The sequence below is a fragment of the Rhea pennata genome, chromosome 9, assembly GCF_028389875.1.
Source record: "Rhea pennata isolate bPtePen1 chromosome 9, bPtePen1.pri, whole genome shotgun sequence".
Classification (NCBI taxonomy): domain Eukaryota; kingdom Metazoa; phylum Chordata; class Aves; order Rheiformes; family Rheidae; genus Rhea; species Rhea pennata.
The window spans coordinates 27038658-27057194 of NC_084671.1; the positions used below are offsets into that span (position 1 = coordinate 27038658).

The following is an 18537-nucleotide window of genomic DNA, read 5'->3' on the forward strand; positions in this document are numbered from 1 at the left end:
ATGGATGGGCTTTTTGAGTATTCATTTCCTATTTTCTAAACATTTTGGTTTTGCAAGTGAAGAGGCAAGTAATTCTATTGTTCTCCATGGAGAATTATATTTGGTTTTGTGATAAAAGGAAAGTCTCTTGATGATACAAGTTAGTGCAGGTTTCAACACAGACAGCCTAACCTCAGCCAGCAGTCTGCTCTAGAGCAGCCTTCCCTTTCCTTTTTCATTGCTTGGGATTTAAGGGATATTAAAACTGGCATAACCTTCATAAATGCAAGCTGCACTGTGTCTTCATCAGTATTAAATCTCTGATTTTTGTTTGTGTGTGTGCAAGTACTTGATAACGATTTTAATAAGTCCTAAGAAAACATAAGAAATATTTTACATATTACGCATGCACATAGAATACTAAACCAGAATCCACATGGGGCTCCAGCCAGATGCAGAGGTATCCTGGAAGATGCCGTTGTTCCCTCCACCCCATAGCTAGAAAGGGCTTTCTCGAGTGTGTGGCCACATCTATACTATAAAAGGAGCCCAACTCCAGGGTAAGTCCTAGCCTGTAGAACCCAGTTCATATGTTTTGCATTGACTCTGCTAAGGGCCAACTCCCTCTGAAGGGTACTAGCTGTACCTCCTCTACCATGCAGTGTGTGACTCAGGCCCCCTGGGTTTCCTGCAAGTCCCCAAGATGGTTATTCTCTTTCACGACCTTTAGCTGTAGGTGTCTACAGCAAAGGAAGGGCTGTGTTGCAGCTTGTAAAAAGAGGTACTCACCATTTCCCATAAGCAAACATGCCCAGAGAAACATCAGAAATTCATGGAGAGAGCCTAGTCCAAGAAAACCTCCATGCTGCCATTTAGGGGCAGAAACCAACCTTCTTCTTCCTCTCAAAAATCAAATTGAATACCTGTACTTTCAGGAAAGCCCACAGTTTGAAAGACTTGCACATTATGCTCCCTCGGGAAGGAGTAGTGAAATACTGATAATCTGGACACTTTTCTAAGTGTCTAAGTGAAAGCTCGACTTTGGAAAGTGAAGCCCTCTGCATGCTTACTGTGCATGTGGAAACTTGGTACTGAGCTGGTACCTGAAAATTTGGCATTTGTCATCAAATGAAAAGCCCTGAGTGCTGGAACAACAGCTGTGGCTTCCCTCTACAGCCAGTTCCCATTAGGCCCCTTTTCCTGGGAAGACCTACTCCTCATTTGAAAGACTCATGCAGTGAAGCTAGCTGCCTTCTTCCCTGTCCCTACGCAGACTCTACAACAGCTCTATATGCCAGGTGCAAGAGAAAATTAAATCTTCCTGAATTCTGACCTTACTGCCATGGAAGCTCTCTCTCCTCAGGAACTAGTGATAAGCAGGACAATAAATGCTGTTGGAATCTGCTCTGAGATGGGCAAGGAAGAAATGGAGCATCCAGTTCTTGTTGAACTGCTGAGGGCCAGTCCAATACCTGCTCCCAGGAACAAAACAGTTAGCTGAAGAATTCTTTCTCTCCTCTTATATACGACCCACTATATATTATATAGAACCCACTTGAACCACAAGCCAACTCAGTTCACAGAATCCCCAGCAGGAATGAGACAAACTCAAAAGTAAAACTGCACTTCAGGGGATATTTTGTTTGGTTGGGTTTTTTTGCTTCCTTTTTTGTTTGTTTGTTTTTTTTTTTTTTTTAAAAAATAAATGTTACTTTTTACCAGATTTGGCATGTAATTCTGCGCTGCAGCAGCCAAAGCACAAGGACTCATTTAATACTTTGACTGCACATTGAGTAAAACAAGCAGGAAAAAAAAAGGCTTGGATCTCTTACCTTAATCACTTCTGGAGCCTGCTGAATTGAAGCTGGAACAGGGTCTCTGGAGGTAGCCCCACTGCAGCTTTTCTGCCCTGTGAGGAGGGACTGTGAAGGAGTTGTTAAAGTTTCCTGAAGAATCCGCATCACTTCCTTCTCCTTGGACAAACTTCCTTTGCCTGTCTGGAATTCCACCAGCTCCTGGGCAAAGTCCTCAATGCTTTCCAGGATACGCAGTAAGAGGGCTTTATCGTCTTCTTCCATTTTATGACCATTGGTTTCCATGATTTTTGACAAAGGGGTAGTGGGATCTATGGCTTTACTTTTGGGTTCAAGAGCCAGAGGTAGTACCTGCCTACCTTGCCAGCCAAACACCTGCAAACAGGCAGGTTCACTCTCCTTTAGAGAGGGTTCCCTCAAAGTACTCTCCATTTTCTGTGAGAAGCACTCCAAGTCCAGCAGCAGTTTGTCTATCTCATCTTTGTCCGTCTTACTGCACATCTGTTCTCCTTTAGAGACATGAGCTTGGGAATCTCCCAGAGCAGAATCTGAAACTGGTTTTAAAAAAGTCACTTTCTCAGAAGCCTGGGCTAGTTCAGCAGCTCCCACTCCAGCACATTCTGCTTTAACGTTTGCAGTTAGATCTGAACACCCAGTTGACTGATAGCTGCACTCTAAACTCCCCCAGTTGCCTTTCTCCTCCGCCTTCTTTACCTTCTCTAATGCTCTTTCCCCATCTGATTCTTCTTCAATGTACAGAGCCTCTGTGGAAGATGTGCAGTCAGAAGGGCTTGTGGTGGGTAACTGAGGTAGAGCAGAAACATCTTTCACAGCTCTCACGCTGCTCTCCTGTGTGACACTGTGCAGGGAGTTTGAGGTAAAGTTCACAGTACTTGTTTGGATGGACTGAGAGGTGCTTGTCACCTCGCACTGATCATCTGGTAGTCCAAGAGGAACTGCTCCTGAAGATGGCAGCTGGATAATGTCTTCATACCTAGGTGGTTGCTCATCTCCAAATACTGTGGAAAAGGGAGTCTGCTGCAATCCATGAAAACAGTTAACTAAATCTGCCAAGTCACTAGCCTCCTTGAGCCCAGGTGACTTGAGCTCAAACGGTAGCTTTTTTAGGTATGAAGAAAACCTTGTCATCAGATTCATATATATCATTTCTGAATTAGCCAGATCACTATTGTTTCCCCCACTAATGCTGTCTGCAGACTTCTTTTTGATGCAATGCTTTATGATATCTGTGCACTTTTTCAGATCCTCCGAGCACTTGAGCAGGATATCTAAACACACCTTAATATCTCCACTAGAAGAACCATCCAGCTTATGTTTTTCCAAAATTTGGGTAATGAAGTTTTCTTCAAAAAAGGACTGAGGAGCCATGGAATTCATACTGACTTCTGGAGAATCATTGCTCTCCTGCCATTTCTCCCCAGGTGAGGGACTCTGCAAAAAGCCACAGGGAGGGCAATTCTCATCATTGTTGAAGTGCCCATAAATCAAATCAAAATCAAAAGACCGTCTGCTGAATGATTCTGATCGAACTTTCCTTCCCTTTCTGTAGGCCACGTGACTGGAAGAGTTTTTGAGCTTGTCAAAGGAGAATTCCTTTATTTTACCGCTGGCAAGGTTTATCGCCTCCCCAGTAATGTCTTTTAAACTGCCAGCGGCTTGTGTTGAAGAGCCCTTTTTGAGCCTCGGATTACTTGGGAGGATTTGGTGATAGTCCTCATTTCCAGACAAGGCAAACCCATTTTCAGGAACAGGAAGCTTATGGTCTAGGTTGGCATCTTGGACATTGAGCTCTGCACAAACGCTATGATGAGCAACTATACATGTGACTCCTTGCTTAAATACCTGGCAAGACCCTGTACAATAATGCACTGCATGCTCAAAGTGACGGTCTATCACCACACTGCTGTAGCAGTTCACAGTAGTGACCATGAGCCTGTAGGCTGCTGCCATAGCATGGATCCTACTTGGTAGTAAGGCTTCAAAATTCACCATGAACTTAGCAGGAAAAAAATCACCTGCCACTTTTCACAGCCACGCCGAATTTAATAGAAACATTCAAATGTCAAAAAAAAAAAAACATATATATATATATATATATATATATATCACACTACTTGAAAACTACTGTCTTGGAAATCTCTAGTGAAGTCTGGAGTGGTATTAGCAATACAGTTACAGCAATTGGTGCAGCTAGCATATGGTTTGACTTAAGGCAACTTGATCACTGTACTCCACGCAGAGAGCTTTGCCGACCAGAGATAGAGCACCAGCTGTTCCCTTATTAACAGCTCAGGTAGTTTCCCCAGCAGGAGTCATAAAATTCAGCCAGCTCTCAGGCAGAAGTGACAAGACAACGCTTTTCACTTGACTCTTCTTTTCTTTTTGGGTAGATGAGTAAAAACCAGATCACAATCAAGTAGCATGTACAGACAAAGAATCCACAGTATGCTTGTGTGATCTCCCTCTCACACTGGTAAGGTAGGTCCCTGCAACAAACAAAGGTGAGAATCATTATCATAACCATGCAATATACAATCCTGTCTAACACCAAAAATAAAGCACCAGACCTTTATAACCAACACACACACTTGTAGAGAGTAAGAGTATGCTGACATTTCTCTTTTCATCTGATCTACCATATAAGAACATGACTGAGGAGCTAGCCTATATTTATACATGGGCTGCCTGTGTGTTGCCATTTAAATGGCTCTATTTCAACCACGTATATTAATTTTTTTTTCAGACTTACTTCCCCCCACCCAATTGAACAAAATGTTATCTTTAATTCTAATGAAGCAAAACATTTTGATCATGTTGTGAATTTCTGGCTTTCATTTTTCTGAAACTCTCTAAAGATAAGGAAGAAAGAAACAGAAAAGTACTTTCAGGATTTCCAAGATCTCTGGATAATAATAATAATAGCAAATGGCCTGGAGCAAAGCAGATGAATGCCTCTAAGAACACATGGCCTTTAGCAAAGGTCACATTGGCTTCTACTAGCCTTTCATAAATATTCTAAAGAGAAATACTTTATTCTCCTACAATCAATAAATTGCAGCAGACTTTATTAAATAAAGTCTGCAGGTATAGATACCAAGAGCAGAAAGTAATATTTTCATAAAGGTTAAGCCTGTGCAAACTGAGAATGGAAAGTGTTTCACACTTAGCCACAGCAGTTTCCACTTGCATTTCTTATCACCATGGCCAAAATTGCACCAGACAGGAACAAATGTTGCTGAACCTCATTATTAAAAGATTTGAGATCCTGGATTTAAGGGTCTTTATGTTTAGACATCACTCCATCTTTCACAAATGCTTCAATAATCAGATGAAGTCATCACACAGAAAATTCTGAGCACCCTCTGCTCCTGCACAAACACAAATCCATTTCATAAAACTTGCTTAAACCACAGCTAAGTCACACTGCAGCATAGGTTTGTTTGTTTTCAAAGATAAATATCCAGCACTTTGCAAAAGGCCAGACCTGCATCTGATGAAAGGACTGCCTTACATGCGTTTTAGCCACAAAGGGAAGTACCTTAGAGATTGGCAGACTTCTGTCATGCACGGTCCATAATCACAGCAGCACCAAACATTTGCATTTTTACATATCTTTAAACCTTTGTCAGCAGTTGAGAAGTATTGATTTTAAGATTATTGGAGGGAATTTACAATGTATCATGTCTACTCACTTCTTTAGTGTGCTGTTCTGCTTAGTTGCAACCTTCTTGGTTTGTTTTTCGGATTATATAAACCCCTGCAATGATTGCCTTTGAAATAAAAAGCTAACAATCAGTCCAGCTCCCATGCTGGTATCTGTAACAGGCTGCCACCTGCCTATCAAACACTGCGGGCCAAGTTCAGTGTTGTACCAGGGCCAGCTTCACAGCACATTTCTGTGTCTACCCCATTCTGCAGCCCTTTGAGCCCACTGGCACTGCCCCAAAACGCCATAGGCAAGGGTGGGCCTTCCAGAGGGGTGTTCAGAGGTATGAGGTGCGCCCCAGCTGCAGCAGTGAGTCAGGGTGCCAGGGGATAAAGGGCGTAGACACAATTGTTTTTAAACCCTAGGGTGCTTATACTGTCAGGCATAAACCTAGGTAATAAGATACCACTCCCTCCAGTCACTGACTCTCAGGCTTCACTATCAGGTGTGCTTAATGCTCTGCTGAATCAGAGTCACAGTTTAAGAAGTATTTTTGGCTCCCTGAGGTCTTCATCTTCTAAGACTTACAGGGCTTTGTTCAGACAAGAAAACCCATGCTTCCATGTCTCCAAAAAGTCTAATCATCCCTGCTCTCCCAGAGAAGGTCTTCTCTCCAGCGCTTCCAGGGGAACAAATCTGCAGCTTATCCTTTTCTGAGTCTTCATCAACCACAAACAAACTGTCTGGCATTTCCTGAAAGAAAAATTATAAAATAGAGAAAGTGGAGGTCATCAGAACAGCAGATCTGAAGCAAGAATTCACACTGCTTCTGAAAATCATAGGATTTTCTTTCTCCAAGCTCCTTCCTCCCTCTGTCAAAAGGAGAGACTGCTGCTTCACAGTCACTCAAGTCCTCTCTCTTCTTACTTTCTTGCTGCACAGGAACCAAAGAAATCACTTTCTTAGGTTATACCTAATTTGGGAAATAGCTTACTAAAAATTGCATCTTGATAAAGCTATTCCTTACCTAGAAAAAAGGTGTTAGACTCATTGTCACCTTTTCCTATACTGTTCCAAGGCTAAATTCTCCTTATGTAGGTACCTGTTCCACTGGGACTAAGTCGCTTTCTCCAATCATTTAAGTCATCTTCAAACAATGAAGTTTCTCAAGCCCTTAAGAATATTATTCCAAAAAAGTTCTTTGACGAAGACACTTCCCAGAATCTCATCCTGAATTATCTCTTTTTCAGCCCCTTTTGCTTTAGTATAAGCCAGATCCTCCGGCTGTTTTCTGCACTCTCTAATCTCCCTCCAATTTTTCTGTACTTCTTTGGGACTATTACATCCAGGAATCAACAAAATTCACACACAGACTTGTCAAACCTAACGCAGGACTACTACCTCCTGCCTCTGCTCAGACATCCTCGGTACTTTTACTCCTGTGTCAAGGAAGGAAGTAATCAAAGAATCAATACTGAAAACAGATATCCTGTTCTCAGTCATATTAACTAGTACCTTCTCAGTAGTTATTTACCACGTGCCTCATTTTGCACTGTCTGCAAAACTGTGCTAAGGTCATTCCAGGTGCTGGAGTACCTGACTCTAGCTATGTACGACAGAAACATTAAAACCGTATAGGCAGCACAAATGCACACACAGGTGCAGGGTAGAAACTGTTTTTCTTGCTTCTCCACCAGCTTTACTTGACCAGAGTAGCATGCACTCACCTTGCAATCTGCCCGGGTATAATTTTAGAATGAGCCAGCAAACATGAGCCCGCACGTAAACTAGTCAAGACAAAGCCTCAGAGAAGAGTCTTTCCGTTATCAGATCTGGGAATCTGTTCTCAAAATTAGCTTGAATGGGCTTTTGTTGTGACTTTCTGCTGGTGACTAAAACCTACTATTTATGAATAGTAACAACGGAAAGACTGAATGCGTTAAGAGGAAACATTCATGTTTTGTCCTTTTCAGCCTGCCATTTCGTTCCAGCAGTGACTCTAGAACAGCCCCCAGTTCAGATAGCCCGTCTACAGTGTTTCTAGTTAGGACTGCTGCCATGAAACCAACTCCAACCCTGAGGATACAGGATTGGTTTCACAGCATAAACTGTGAATGAATAGGGCTTCTTGTGTGATCGCAGAATAACGCTTTATGTCTTTCCCTATCTGCTACAACACATGAATCACTTTTCAGGGGAAAAAATTATTGCAGATACTAATGATATAAAAGGTTATTCTACAAAACACACAAGAAATTCTATTCATGTAAAGATTATGCTGGAGTTAAAGAGCAATGACAATCTATTGGCATGGAGACCGTCAGGCAGCACTTGACTGACTTACAAGCTGTGATCTAGAAAACTACAGCACAGGCCTCTACTGCTTCTGAAAGCTTCAAAACTAGGCAAAAATCTTCTTGCATTCCCATCACCAGTGCTAGCACCAACATTAATATTAATCAGGCATTAGAAACCACCACGGCATACAGTAGGGCATGAACTAGCCCTTTTTACAACAGTATATTGCATAAGGGTGCGCAACCCCATTCACCACGCTCCTTCCTAGTAGGAGAGATGGCAGGATAAGCTCTTCAGTTTGCTATTTCTGCAAAAGGAAAAAAAATACTGATAGTTTTGCCATTGGATAGTCAAAGATGTTTCAGATGCATCACCCTGTCTATGTAATCAGCAAGCAGCTCCTGTCACTTGGAGGAGCTAGGGGTGCCAAAAAACAGTGTATAACTGTTTGCATTCTCTTGTTATTTAGAGGTGTTTGATTTTTTTTTCCACAGTTTACTGAATAGAGTAGACGTGGGAATAAATTATATTCATTATTCAAGATAAAAGCAGCCAAACAATCACGAGATGTTTTCTTGCAAAACACAACTTTCAACCCATCTTCAGTACTTCATCCATTAACAGGATGGGGGAAGCATCCGTCCCCTACTCTTATAAGAGCTTTAATTCAAAAAGAACAGCACAGAAAAGTAATGGACCCTGACACATATCATGATTTTTCTCGCTATCTGGCACAAGTCAGAATATAGCAAACTTTAAGGTTAAAAAGCAGCATCTGCAAATGCCGAATCTGAGGATGGAAATCAGATCAGACGACGTGACTCACTCAGCTGTTGAGAGCTGTTCTGCAGCTCCTGATAGAGCCGATATTGAGCCAAGCTCCATGAAAGCCAAAGGGACCCCGACCACGCAGCTGAGCAGGCACTGCTCCCATGGCCCAATTGGCCATTGCAGCTTGCTTTCTTCTTGATACTTTTCAGTAGCATTTTCTAATGAACATATGAAAGACAGACCTGTGAAAAGACTCAGTCTTCCACTTTATTGTGCTCACATACCATCACCCTCACGGCTGACGCCTGACAGTCATTTGAGATTTGGAGTTTTGCGCAGATGCTGTAACAGCCACCATGGCAAACAGGCAGCTCCTGTTTGGAACAAAAGGTTTTCTCCAAAGCAGAAAAATACTAGCTTCAGATTTGTTTTTTCTATCAAGACTTACAAAGAAGCCAATTTAATTCACGTTGGCATATGAAGATCTCTAACTGTGAGAACTAAATTTAAACAAAATCTACAACTCAAATCACCAAACACGTGCTTGAAGTTAACAGATGCAAACAGTAGTTCCACTTTGTTCTCCAAAACTTCTTCTCCTAGTAACTTGCCACTTAAAATTATATTTTTACTAGGCCATAAATGAGACCCTGTCATAGTGAGCTTCATCTGATATACGAAGAGTCTGTTGACCTCATAGCCAAGAACGGTAGGAATACCAGACTGGACAAGTGGAAATTTTGTACAGTTTTAAACAAAATCACCAAAAAAAAATCTTAGAAAATTCTGTACTGAAAACATCAGCAGATGCTCCACTTATGTTGGTTATGTTCCACTTATGGCGGAACTCCATCAGCAGTAGCTGCAATGGGAAATTCTTGCAACCAATGCACGTTGAACTCAGCAGATATGCTAGAACAAACCATTAACATAAACCATTTTGAACCCCATAACAAAGGATCCAATTTACAATTTGCACAATTTACCTTCCAAAATAGTTTGCACAGGACTCTAAAAAGCTGCAAGTTTTCAGTGCTCAGCAAGTCTAGAAGGAAAACTCAAGAAACTCAGTCTGAGTGACTTCTTTAACCTGTATTTCTTATGTATACAGCCAATAACATATTTTGATGTTCTAATAGCATACACAGTGAATCCAAAAGGACACTTGGGGTACTGTTTTTGTACGTAGGACTTAGATAAAATAAGAACTGGCAGTTTTACTCACCTTTTCCTTGGCCAGTGGGGATGCAATACACATGCATAAATTTTAGCTATAGCCAAAAATGTTAGTGACTGAGCCTCTAAAGCTTTAGCAGTAGAGGAGCTTACACCACTTACCCTGGCCAGACATCCTGAATTTAATTTTAAGAGGTTTTAGCACCAAGTCAGTTCACCGTTTAGAGACCACAATGGACCACTATTGCTACAAATCTTGACTGCCCTCGTAATCTCGGTCACAAGATTTGACCTAGTAAAATTGAGAACTGTCTGAACTAGAACATATCTTTTAATATGCTTTTTTCCAAGTACGTCAATACTTAATTACATTCACTACTCCTGAAAAAAAAGTGAGGGGGGTCATCATTTCCAATTTGAGTCTGTCTGTCTGTTCAACATCAGATTCCAGCAAAGAAGCATCAGGCTTCCCTCCTATAAAGGACCCTTCAGGAAGAGAGATTTCCTCACTTACAAGTATTGACATACAGTAATGAAATCACCTCTTAGCCTTTTCCAGGACTGGCAGAGATTCCCGAGTCTGGAAGAAAGATGTCTTCAAAGGTATTGCTGAAGCTCTTTTCCGAAGTCTTTCCATAATTTGTCAGTGTTCTTACAAAAACATGAACAATAGAAATGGGATTTATCTAATTTAAGTAAGTTACCTAGAAGTGAGGTGTTTGGTTTCTCTCTGTAGGCAATAGAGTGAAGTACGCATCTCAAAAAGGCAGATCACCCCACTGAACTTAAAAACTCATCTAATTTTGAGATGACAACACTTAAATTAAATGAATCCCACCAGAACACAGGAACAACTGTATCTCCCTACCACAGCAGCTTTTTGCCATTGGTCAAGGAATAGCATTAGAAAAGGGTAAAGATGCATGATACCTCACAGGAGCACTCTCCTGACCTCCAGCTATTTTCAGCTCAGGAGCCTCATGGAGCTGGATGGAGTTTATAACCTTCAAAGGATTCCTCTTCACATACTTGCCCACTGTCCCCTAGATTCCACATAAACTTTTTGTAGCCACAATATCCTTTGATAAGACGTTACACTACTTACCACTCACTTTTGCCACTTGCCAGCTTTGTTTAACACCCCAAGACCTTGTACTGCAACAGCACTAGATCTGTATTCATCTTGTCTACACCACTGCAGAATTTATAGATTTCCATTTGTGCTCTTCTTCATTTTCCCCCGATCCTACTATAACTCTTTTGAGAGGGGAGACCTAGGAGTACATATGCTGGTATATTATGGATTTGCACCACGGCATTCTGTTTTGTTCCTTCTTCCTTTCCTAGTAGTTTCTCTCATTTCTACTTACTTTTTTCTGACTGTTGCTGAGGAAGCTGCACAGGGCTTGCCTGCTCTGAATGGCACAGATTCTTCAGAGCTCATCACTGTAGACACAATCAGTTGTTTCTCACTACACACATTATTTTATATCTATTGGTATCAAATATCACTTGCTTACAATGAAGTACTGTGAGAATTTCCTGTAACTCCAGTCACCTTTTGTTTCTGTTACCCTAATTTTGCAATTTTCAGCAAATACTGTCACTTCATTATTCAACCTCTTTTCCAGATCATTTATAACTATGTTGAGCAACACAAGCCTAAACACAGATCCCCCTCGGATTTCACTGGTGATTACTCTTCACTAGAAAAGCGAACAGGTCTTCCTACACTTTAACCAGGTATAAATTAATGGAAAAACTACTCTCCTCCTCCATGGTGGTTCATTTCCTTTAAGAATCATTAATAAAGAACTTTGTTCAACACACTCTGAAAATCTAAAAAAAATAGCAGAAATCTTGGTCCATCTCATGAAATAACTTCAGCCTCTCTTACTTTACCAGCTGAGACTGGACTTCTGCATTCTTGCAGTGAACCATGAAGGTCACTGCAATGGGAGCACAAATCAAGGCAGGCTTCCAAGTAGACATGACCTTGGGAATCACCTACTGTGACAGGATGATAAATGCTGCTTTGCAGCCAGTGTGGAGTTAGAGAAGTCAGTTTTCACACCAGGAAATCTCTGTTTCAGTAGATTCACCCTTAAAGAAAACCTGAATGCAACCTCTCCTTGTTTACAGCAGCAGTGAAAAGCAAGCTTGGCCTTCAAAAAGATTTGGGCTAATAGCAGTGACTGGTCAACACTGCTTTTTAAAATAAATTTGGCACTGAACTCTAAATTATTGTTCTAAAATACTGATTTGCAGTTAGTAAATACAGTGTTATTCAGTGTGATTGCTTCAGGTTAAGTTACGCTTTTATCTAATGTTGTATTGCTGCTATGCCCTTCACAAACTTCAGTACGCAGAGTCCCTGTATACCAGTATACTTGAACCTCTGTTGGGGACAGCCAACACATGGGCCCTACAAAACTTGCAGTTATGGATCTTAGTTGGGGGAGGGGAACAGTTATTAATATAAAGAAAGATTTCATCCTTTTCAGCTTTTTCTGGAGTATCTTTTTTCATTTTTTCCCTTTGGGCAGAGTCTCGGAACTAAAGCCAGCCAGACAGGAATATGTGTCCCAAGAGACTCGATTCCAGTTACACAGATGAGACAGCAAGAGAATGAAAGCTCACACATTTTTTCAGTATAACACCAATCTGTTAAGTATAAATAATATGTCAACTAATTACTGTTCCAGCTCTGAGTCTGGGAAGAACTATCATTTAATCTTAACTCATTTAGCAGGCCTCAATATATTAATATATCTGTTGAAGCTTAATAAAGCACGAGTGAAAAAACTGTGGGAAGCATAAGCCCTATTTAGCTTTGTCATGCTAACAGAAAATAAGACGATGAACCAGAAAACAGTGGGGGTGAAAGATTCAAAAGCATAAACCAAACAAGGCTCAGGGCAGAGGTCAGAAAGCCAGCTTGATTATAAACAGCTAAAAAACACATTACCTAACCTTATATGGAAAGAGATAACTTCATGTTAGCAAGATGCATCTATTTACCTCGGAATCAGTTAATTTACTATTAACAGTGTCCAATTATACCAAATTAATAAAATCACTCCTATTTGTATAAAGTAGTGTTAAGATAATGAAGGAAGAGCTATGCTGAAGTTGGTACTCCCTCGGTCCTTAACCTTCGTGGACACCGAGGCTACCGTTTACCGATTCTCTCAAACCATCTTTGAAACGTACTTATAACATAGTAGAATTTCTTCCATTGCAGATCACAAGCAGATAGCTGATCTGCTGAGTAAAACAAATTTCTAATTTAATAATGAGTAAAAAGACAAAAAAAAAATTCTTTCATTTATTACTTGACTATTCAGAGCTCATATGTTTCTCATTACTGTCCTATATGATTTCTTCCTGTCCTATCAGTATTATACTGCTCCTTATTTATATATTTCTCATGAGTTCGGGATTTGAGGCGACAGTCTATTTATTTAAGGTGCGAGTCCACTTCTCTAAGGCAGTTGCAGTTCCCAGTCCATATCTGGCACCAGCTTTTCCTATAGGTCAGCGGTAAGAACAGTGAAAAATGCCAAGCTGGGGAGAGATGCTCTGGCTCAGAGCTGCGCGCCCATCCTCTCCTCTGAGGCATCCCCACTGGAGTAAGAAGCGAGCAGGCATTTTCATCAGTCATACCTTCCACAAGCCCATTCCTGCCAGCTCCATCTCACGCTCTAGAGACCAGCAGCTGTTGAAATGTAGCAAATTACGCCAAAAGGTGCAGCATGTTCCAACATTCAAAGAGTCTGGCATTGCTACAGCTTCTCCTGCTTATGACTCGGATAAACCACACCAGAGCACCAAAACAGCAGTATGATCCAAGCAACAAACAATTTAAGGAGGTGTAGCTTTTCTATCCCCTTTCTTCCACCAAGGAAAATTAAGGCTGTTTCAGCCTGATATCTCAGTCAGACAGAGGAAGTCTGTTTTCCCTATGTCTTTACTAACTCAGGGAGCTTTACAAAACAAAACAAGAAAGAACCTCCACTCACTGCTTCTTCCCTTCTCAATCTATTTAAACATAAGTGGATTAAAATGACAAGTGATACACACACAAAGCAGAAATCCTCACAAATGTAAAGTCTCCTATATACTCCTAATTTCAGTCAATATTAAGCCATTCATATTCATAGCCATAAATATAAATGAATATTCCAAAAAAAAGCCATTTTAACATGTTTCCTGTTAACACGTGACCTCATATATCGCTTACTGTATCCTATCCATACGCTATTCTGAAATTAGAATTATTAGTTTCACTGTCACTATAGCATTTATGTGCCTCTCGAACACTAACTGATTTCCACAGCTTTCCATCAGCAAGATGATATTGCCCTCACTTTACATGTTAAGAGGTGTGGCAAAGGCAAGAACTGAATATATCAAATTTTGGTGCCTGGTTTGAAATGCCCAAGGCCTGACTTTTTGAAATACAGGACATTACAGAATGGTTTATATGCTCAAAGCACAGTTCCTGCTCACTTCCCTTCCAGCTGTTAGTCAGAAATTCTGCAAATCTGATATAGGGGACCTAAACAGCAGTGAAAATACAAGGTGGAAAGTCTGGTGGAAGAGGTTTGACTAGCAACACAAATGAACCCATTTCTGCAAGATGGCACTTAACTACCTTAACTATGAATGAGAAAATTCCTTCACTCCCACAGTCCCACCTCACTGTACAAATTCAGCCAGAATTGAAGCGCAAGCTCTAAGCTCTAACTTTTTCCTGAGAAAAGTTCAATTCTGAGTAACAGGAGAAAATCCAGTATCATGGGGGGGAAATAACATACAATAATTTCAGTAAATAAAGTGTTGTAAAACTTTATACATGAGGAAGTGAATTAAGATTGCAGAGCAACCTCTGTACTGTGCCAAGATACCATACATCCAGTTATCAGTTCTGTGTAGTTTGCGGGGGGGGGGGGGGGAAGAGGAAGAGAAGGAAACTGTGGGAAAGATGGGGAACAGCCCTTACATAAAACTTCGGGGGAAAAAAAAAACAGATTCCACTGTGTAGCATCCTATTTACACCGTTATGCGGGGCTACCAACAGTGTTAGACCACCAGGTTCCACTACACAGGTCTCTGGACTGTCAGAGCCACAGCACTCCTCCCCGAGCTCCAGATGCTGTAGTGGAGGGAGAAGAAACAGATGCTTTACCAGTGAATCTCTCACGTATTTGTTGCTCATGCATTAGTTAACTCGAACTCAAAGCACTACCTTTAATGCTGCACTTTGGTACAAACTACAAGTACAAAATAATAGGGCACATGGCGATGGTTGCAGAAGTCTGGGCAGTGGAAACAGGCTCTCTGCCATCAGGAAACTTTAGCTTTGTGGTTTCATACAAAGTGATATGTAGATTATCTTAAGTTATATACAGTGTTAATGGTTCATATGCAGATATATTAAAAAAATGAACAAACACATTACCTCTTGCTTCAACTCCTCAGCATTGGCAGGCACTAAACAGCTTTACAAAACTGACAGCAGTCTCAATAGCACTGACAAACTCCTCAAAGTTCTCCAATAACTTTTCTTTCCCTCTACACAAACTGCGAGAGCAGACCTAGCACATTCGAAAGAGTCACACGAAACGACCAAGGGAGGAGGCAGCTATTTTACATAAATGAACTGGAAAACTTATTTCCTGAAGCAGGCGTCAGATCCTACGAGGCAAGGCCGTGGGACCACCACCGACAAAAACACAGCCAGACCTTTAAGCAGCACCTCAACAGCAGACAGCTCAGGGACGACCTGTCTCTCCTCTTTAGATGCTCCCTTTGCGCCACTAGGCTGCCGTTACGCCTCTTCCACGGCTTCCTTCTTCGGCATTAAGGGCAGAGCTAGCAAAAATTACTCCTGGGCTTTAAAAATATTTACATTACTTGATACGAGTGCAGCGTATGCTGACCTTCGGAGGGACCTGCTCCAGTAAAACACGCCCTGCAGTAAATTACTCCGTTAGTTACTCAGCCTCGGTGTTGCAAGTGTACGCCCACCTTAACCGTGGATTTGCCTGCCGGCGACGCAAGCAGGTCTCGCCGCCAGAGCTGCTCCCCTCGCGGCTCGGGACGTTACGCGCTCCGGCCACCCGGGAAACGCTCCCTCCAGCGCGACGCGGCAGCCGCGGGCCCGGCCGCCCCCCGCTGCCGGGGCGAGCGCCCGCACCAAGGCTACGAAAACGACCCAGACGGAGCGTGACACCGCCCCGAAGCCGCGCTCCCGCCACCCACCCACGGCCCGGCCCGCCGCCGCACCTACCCGCGGGGGCAGCGCCCCGTCGGCCCATGCCGGCGCCGCCGCCGCTCCCGCCGCCCGGCGCCCACTGCCACCCGCCCCGGCCGGCCCCTTCCGCGCGGCGCCCCGCCCCCGAGGCGCGGCGGCGGCGGCGGCGGCGGGCGCTGGGCTTGAGGCCGCGCTGTGAGGGGGAGGCCGCGGAATGGCGCTGCCCGCCGCGGGGAGGGGGGGCGGGGGAAGGACCCCGCGCGCGCGCCGCCCCTGCCCGCGCGCGTGCACGCTCGGCGCCGCTCCCCCCCCCCGCCAGCGCGCGCCGGCCCAACGGCCGCCGCGCCCCGCCCCAACGGCCGCCGCGCCCCGCCCCAACGGCCGCGCCCCGCCCCAACGGCCGCCACGCCCCGCCCCAACGGCCGCGCCCCGCTCGGCTCTGAGGCGGCCGCGGTGCGAGGCGGCGGGCGGCCACGTTGCCGAGGTGTCCTGGGGCCATGTGGGGCTGGCAGGTCACTCGCTGCGTCCCTGCGAGAGCCGCGCTTGGAGGGAGTGCGCCGAGTCCACCAGGATGCGGCATCCTGGGTGGCGGGTTTTGTTCTGCCTCAGCTACTGGTGAAATCCGGCAACTAGGTTGCCTCGTCAGTTGGCTTCTGCAGATTTGCAACCCTCGTGGCTCAAGGCGGTTAGTGTCCTGCAGCAAAACAGCGTGATGGGTGCCTCCAGGAGAAGGTAAAAAGAGGGAGGACAGCCAAAGCGCAACTAGAAGGGAAGGCAGCTGCTGTGCCACAGTAGCTAGGGCCAGAGCAGGCCTTGCATTGACAGAGGGTGTTTTGCATTGCAGGTTGTGTTTTTATGCTGCAATGATCAGACACAAAACTGGGGGAGGAGGCGCTCAGAGGCACAAAAGCATCGTTGCAGGTAAGGCTTATGACTCAAACTCTCAGTTGAACATACTTGATTTGTCTCTCACACCGCACATCTCCTCCTCCTTCACAGACACACGTATTTGCTCTCTCCCGCCACTTCTTTCTATCTCTCTTTTGAGCCACTCCATCTCACCCCAAAAGTTGGCTCCAGGTGCCTCCCACTGGCTCCATTCTGCTGTTCCTCTTCATTTTAGTGTCTCCTTGGGAGCTGGGAAGCACTTGGCAGGAAAAGTGACCAAAAGCATCTGTCATTCCATTTCCAGAGGTGAAGGAAACAACCCAGTCGTCCTCAGCGAGGATGCCTTTCATTCTTCTTCATTCCCCTGGAGAGAAAAGCTGAATTACTTACATGGCCACATTACCACAGTCAGCTCGGGAAAGAAACATTACTGATCAGTGTGGTCAGGCAACAGCCAGAAGGCCAAATACCTCCCACCAGAACAATCCACTGATCCAAGCCTGTTTCTTGAGACTCTCCCTTTGTGGCCTCACGATTGCTTCCCCTGTCGTGAAGGACAGGACGTGCATTCAGTCACTTCAGAGAAGTGCAGGCCCCCTGTTGTAAGACTGCACATCCAGTCAGGCGCTCAGACATGCGCAAGCACGTCAGAGCAAGGGACTGGGAACTGCAGAGCCCAATTAACAACCAAATGCATTAGTCACATGCTGGAAGACAGATGCACATCGGTCACGTCACAGACCAGAGCTGCCTCCACAGGGTCTGACTTTAGTGGAAAGTGGTCTGACTGCTGTGGAAAGTTCAGAGCAGATTTGTTCAGTGAACACCCGCAGTTAAATTAGGGATGCATAATAAACAGCGTACAAATATTAAAATGCTGCAACATAAAGAAAATACAGAGGCTCACTTGTGCCCCGGTTGGGATAAGTGGCACATGGGGTATGCGAAACAAGCCCAAGCTAAAAGCTTGAGATTTACAATTACAGTATAAGCATACCTTGCCTGACTCTGGGGAATCTGCCTGACAAAGTTGGCTAAACTGGGAGACGAAGGGCTGTCTCAGGAAGGGAAAAGCGAAGGTCTGGCCTCCTGGAAGAAGTGGAGCTGGGAGGCAGCTGCTGGCAATCTTGGAAAGCCACCCAAGATGGCCAGAAGGTAGGATGGGATCTTCTAGAGATTCACGGGCCTCTCTGTCTCCCATCCCGACCCCTCTAGGAAGTCTGAGGCATGGCAACTGCAAGGGGCGGCTGTGTTTTCCAAAAGACACTGGAAGGCCTTCCCAGGAGATGATTTGGCAAACTGAATTCTCACAACATTCTCAGGTATGTGTCAGCAAAGTTAGCAGAAGAGCTAACTATTCCTAAGACTACTTCTGTGTGACTTTTTACTCCAAAGACCTGTGGGGATCTAAAACTAGGGGAACTTTTTGCTTGACTTCAGCTGGGCTTGGATGAAAGCCCCAAGAAATACACAGTAATCCAATGTTGTGAAATTATGAAATACTTACAGAACACTCATATTTTCTTAGTATCAAAAGAGAAGCCATTGTTCAATGCCTGCTACTGTAGGGGAACAGGAATGCCTGCTTAGTTCCATGATTACAGGGTAAGTAGTAGCAAGTTAATGTTTAACTATGTTGTAATTTTGTTCAATCCCTCAAGACTGTTAAAAAAAAAAACAGTGGA

At 43.8% G+C, this 18537-nt stretch overlaps 1 protein-coding gene across 2 annotated transcripts in view; it reads right to left on the minus strand.

The window, feature by feature from the left end:
* The window catches only part of PPP2R3A (protein phosphatase 2 regulatory subunit B''alpha), a 62886-nt gene extending 46809 nt beyond the window's left edge, over positions 1-16077 (minus strand). For both annotated transcript variants that reach the window (XM_062583171.1, XM_062583170.1), the window contains exons 1-3: positions 16001-16077; positions 6049-6213; positions 1812-4300 (exon numbers count right to left, since the gene is read on the minus strand). In XM_062583171.1, coding sequence (XP_062439155.1) covers positions 1812-3806 — 1995 coding nt within the window. In that variant the 5' untranslated portion in view covers positions 3807-4300; positions 6049-6213; positions 16001-16077. The remainder of the gene's footprint in view (positions 1-1811; positions 4301-6048; positions 6214-16000) is intronic.
* Positions 16078-18537: the final 2460 nt, after the last annotated feature.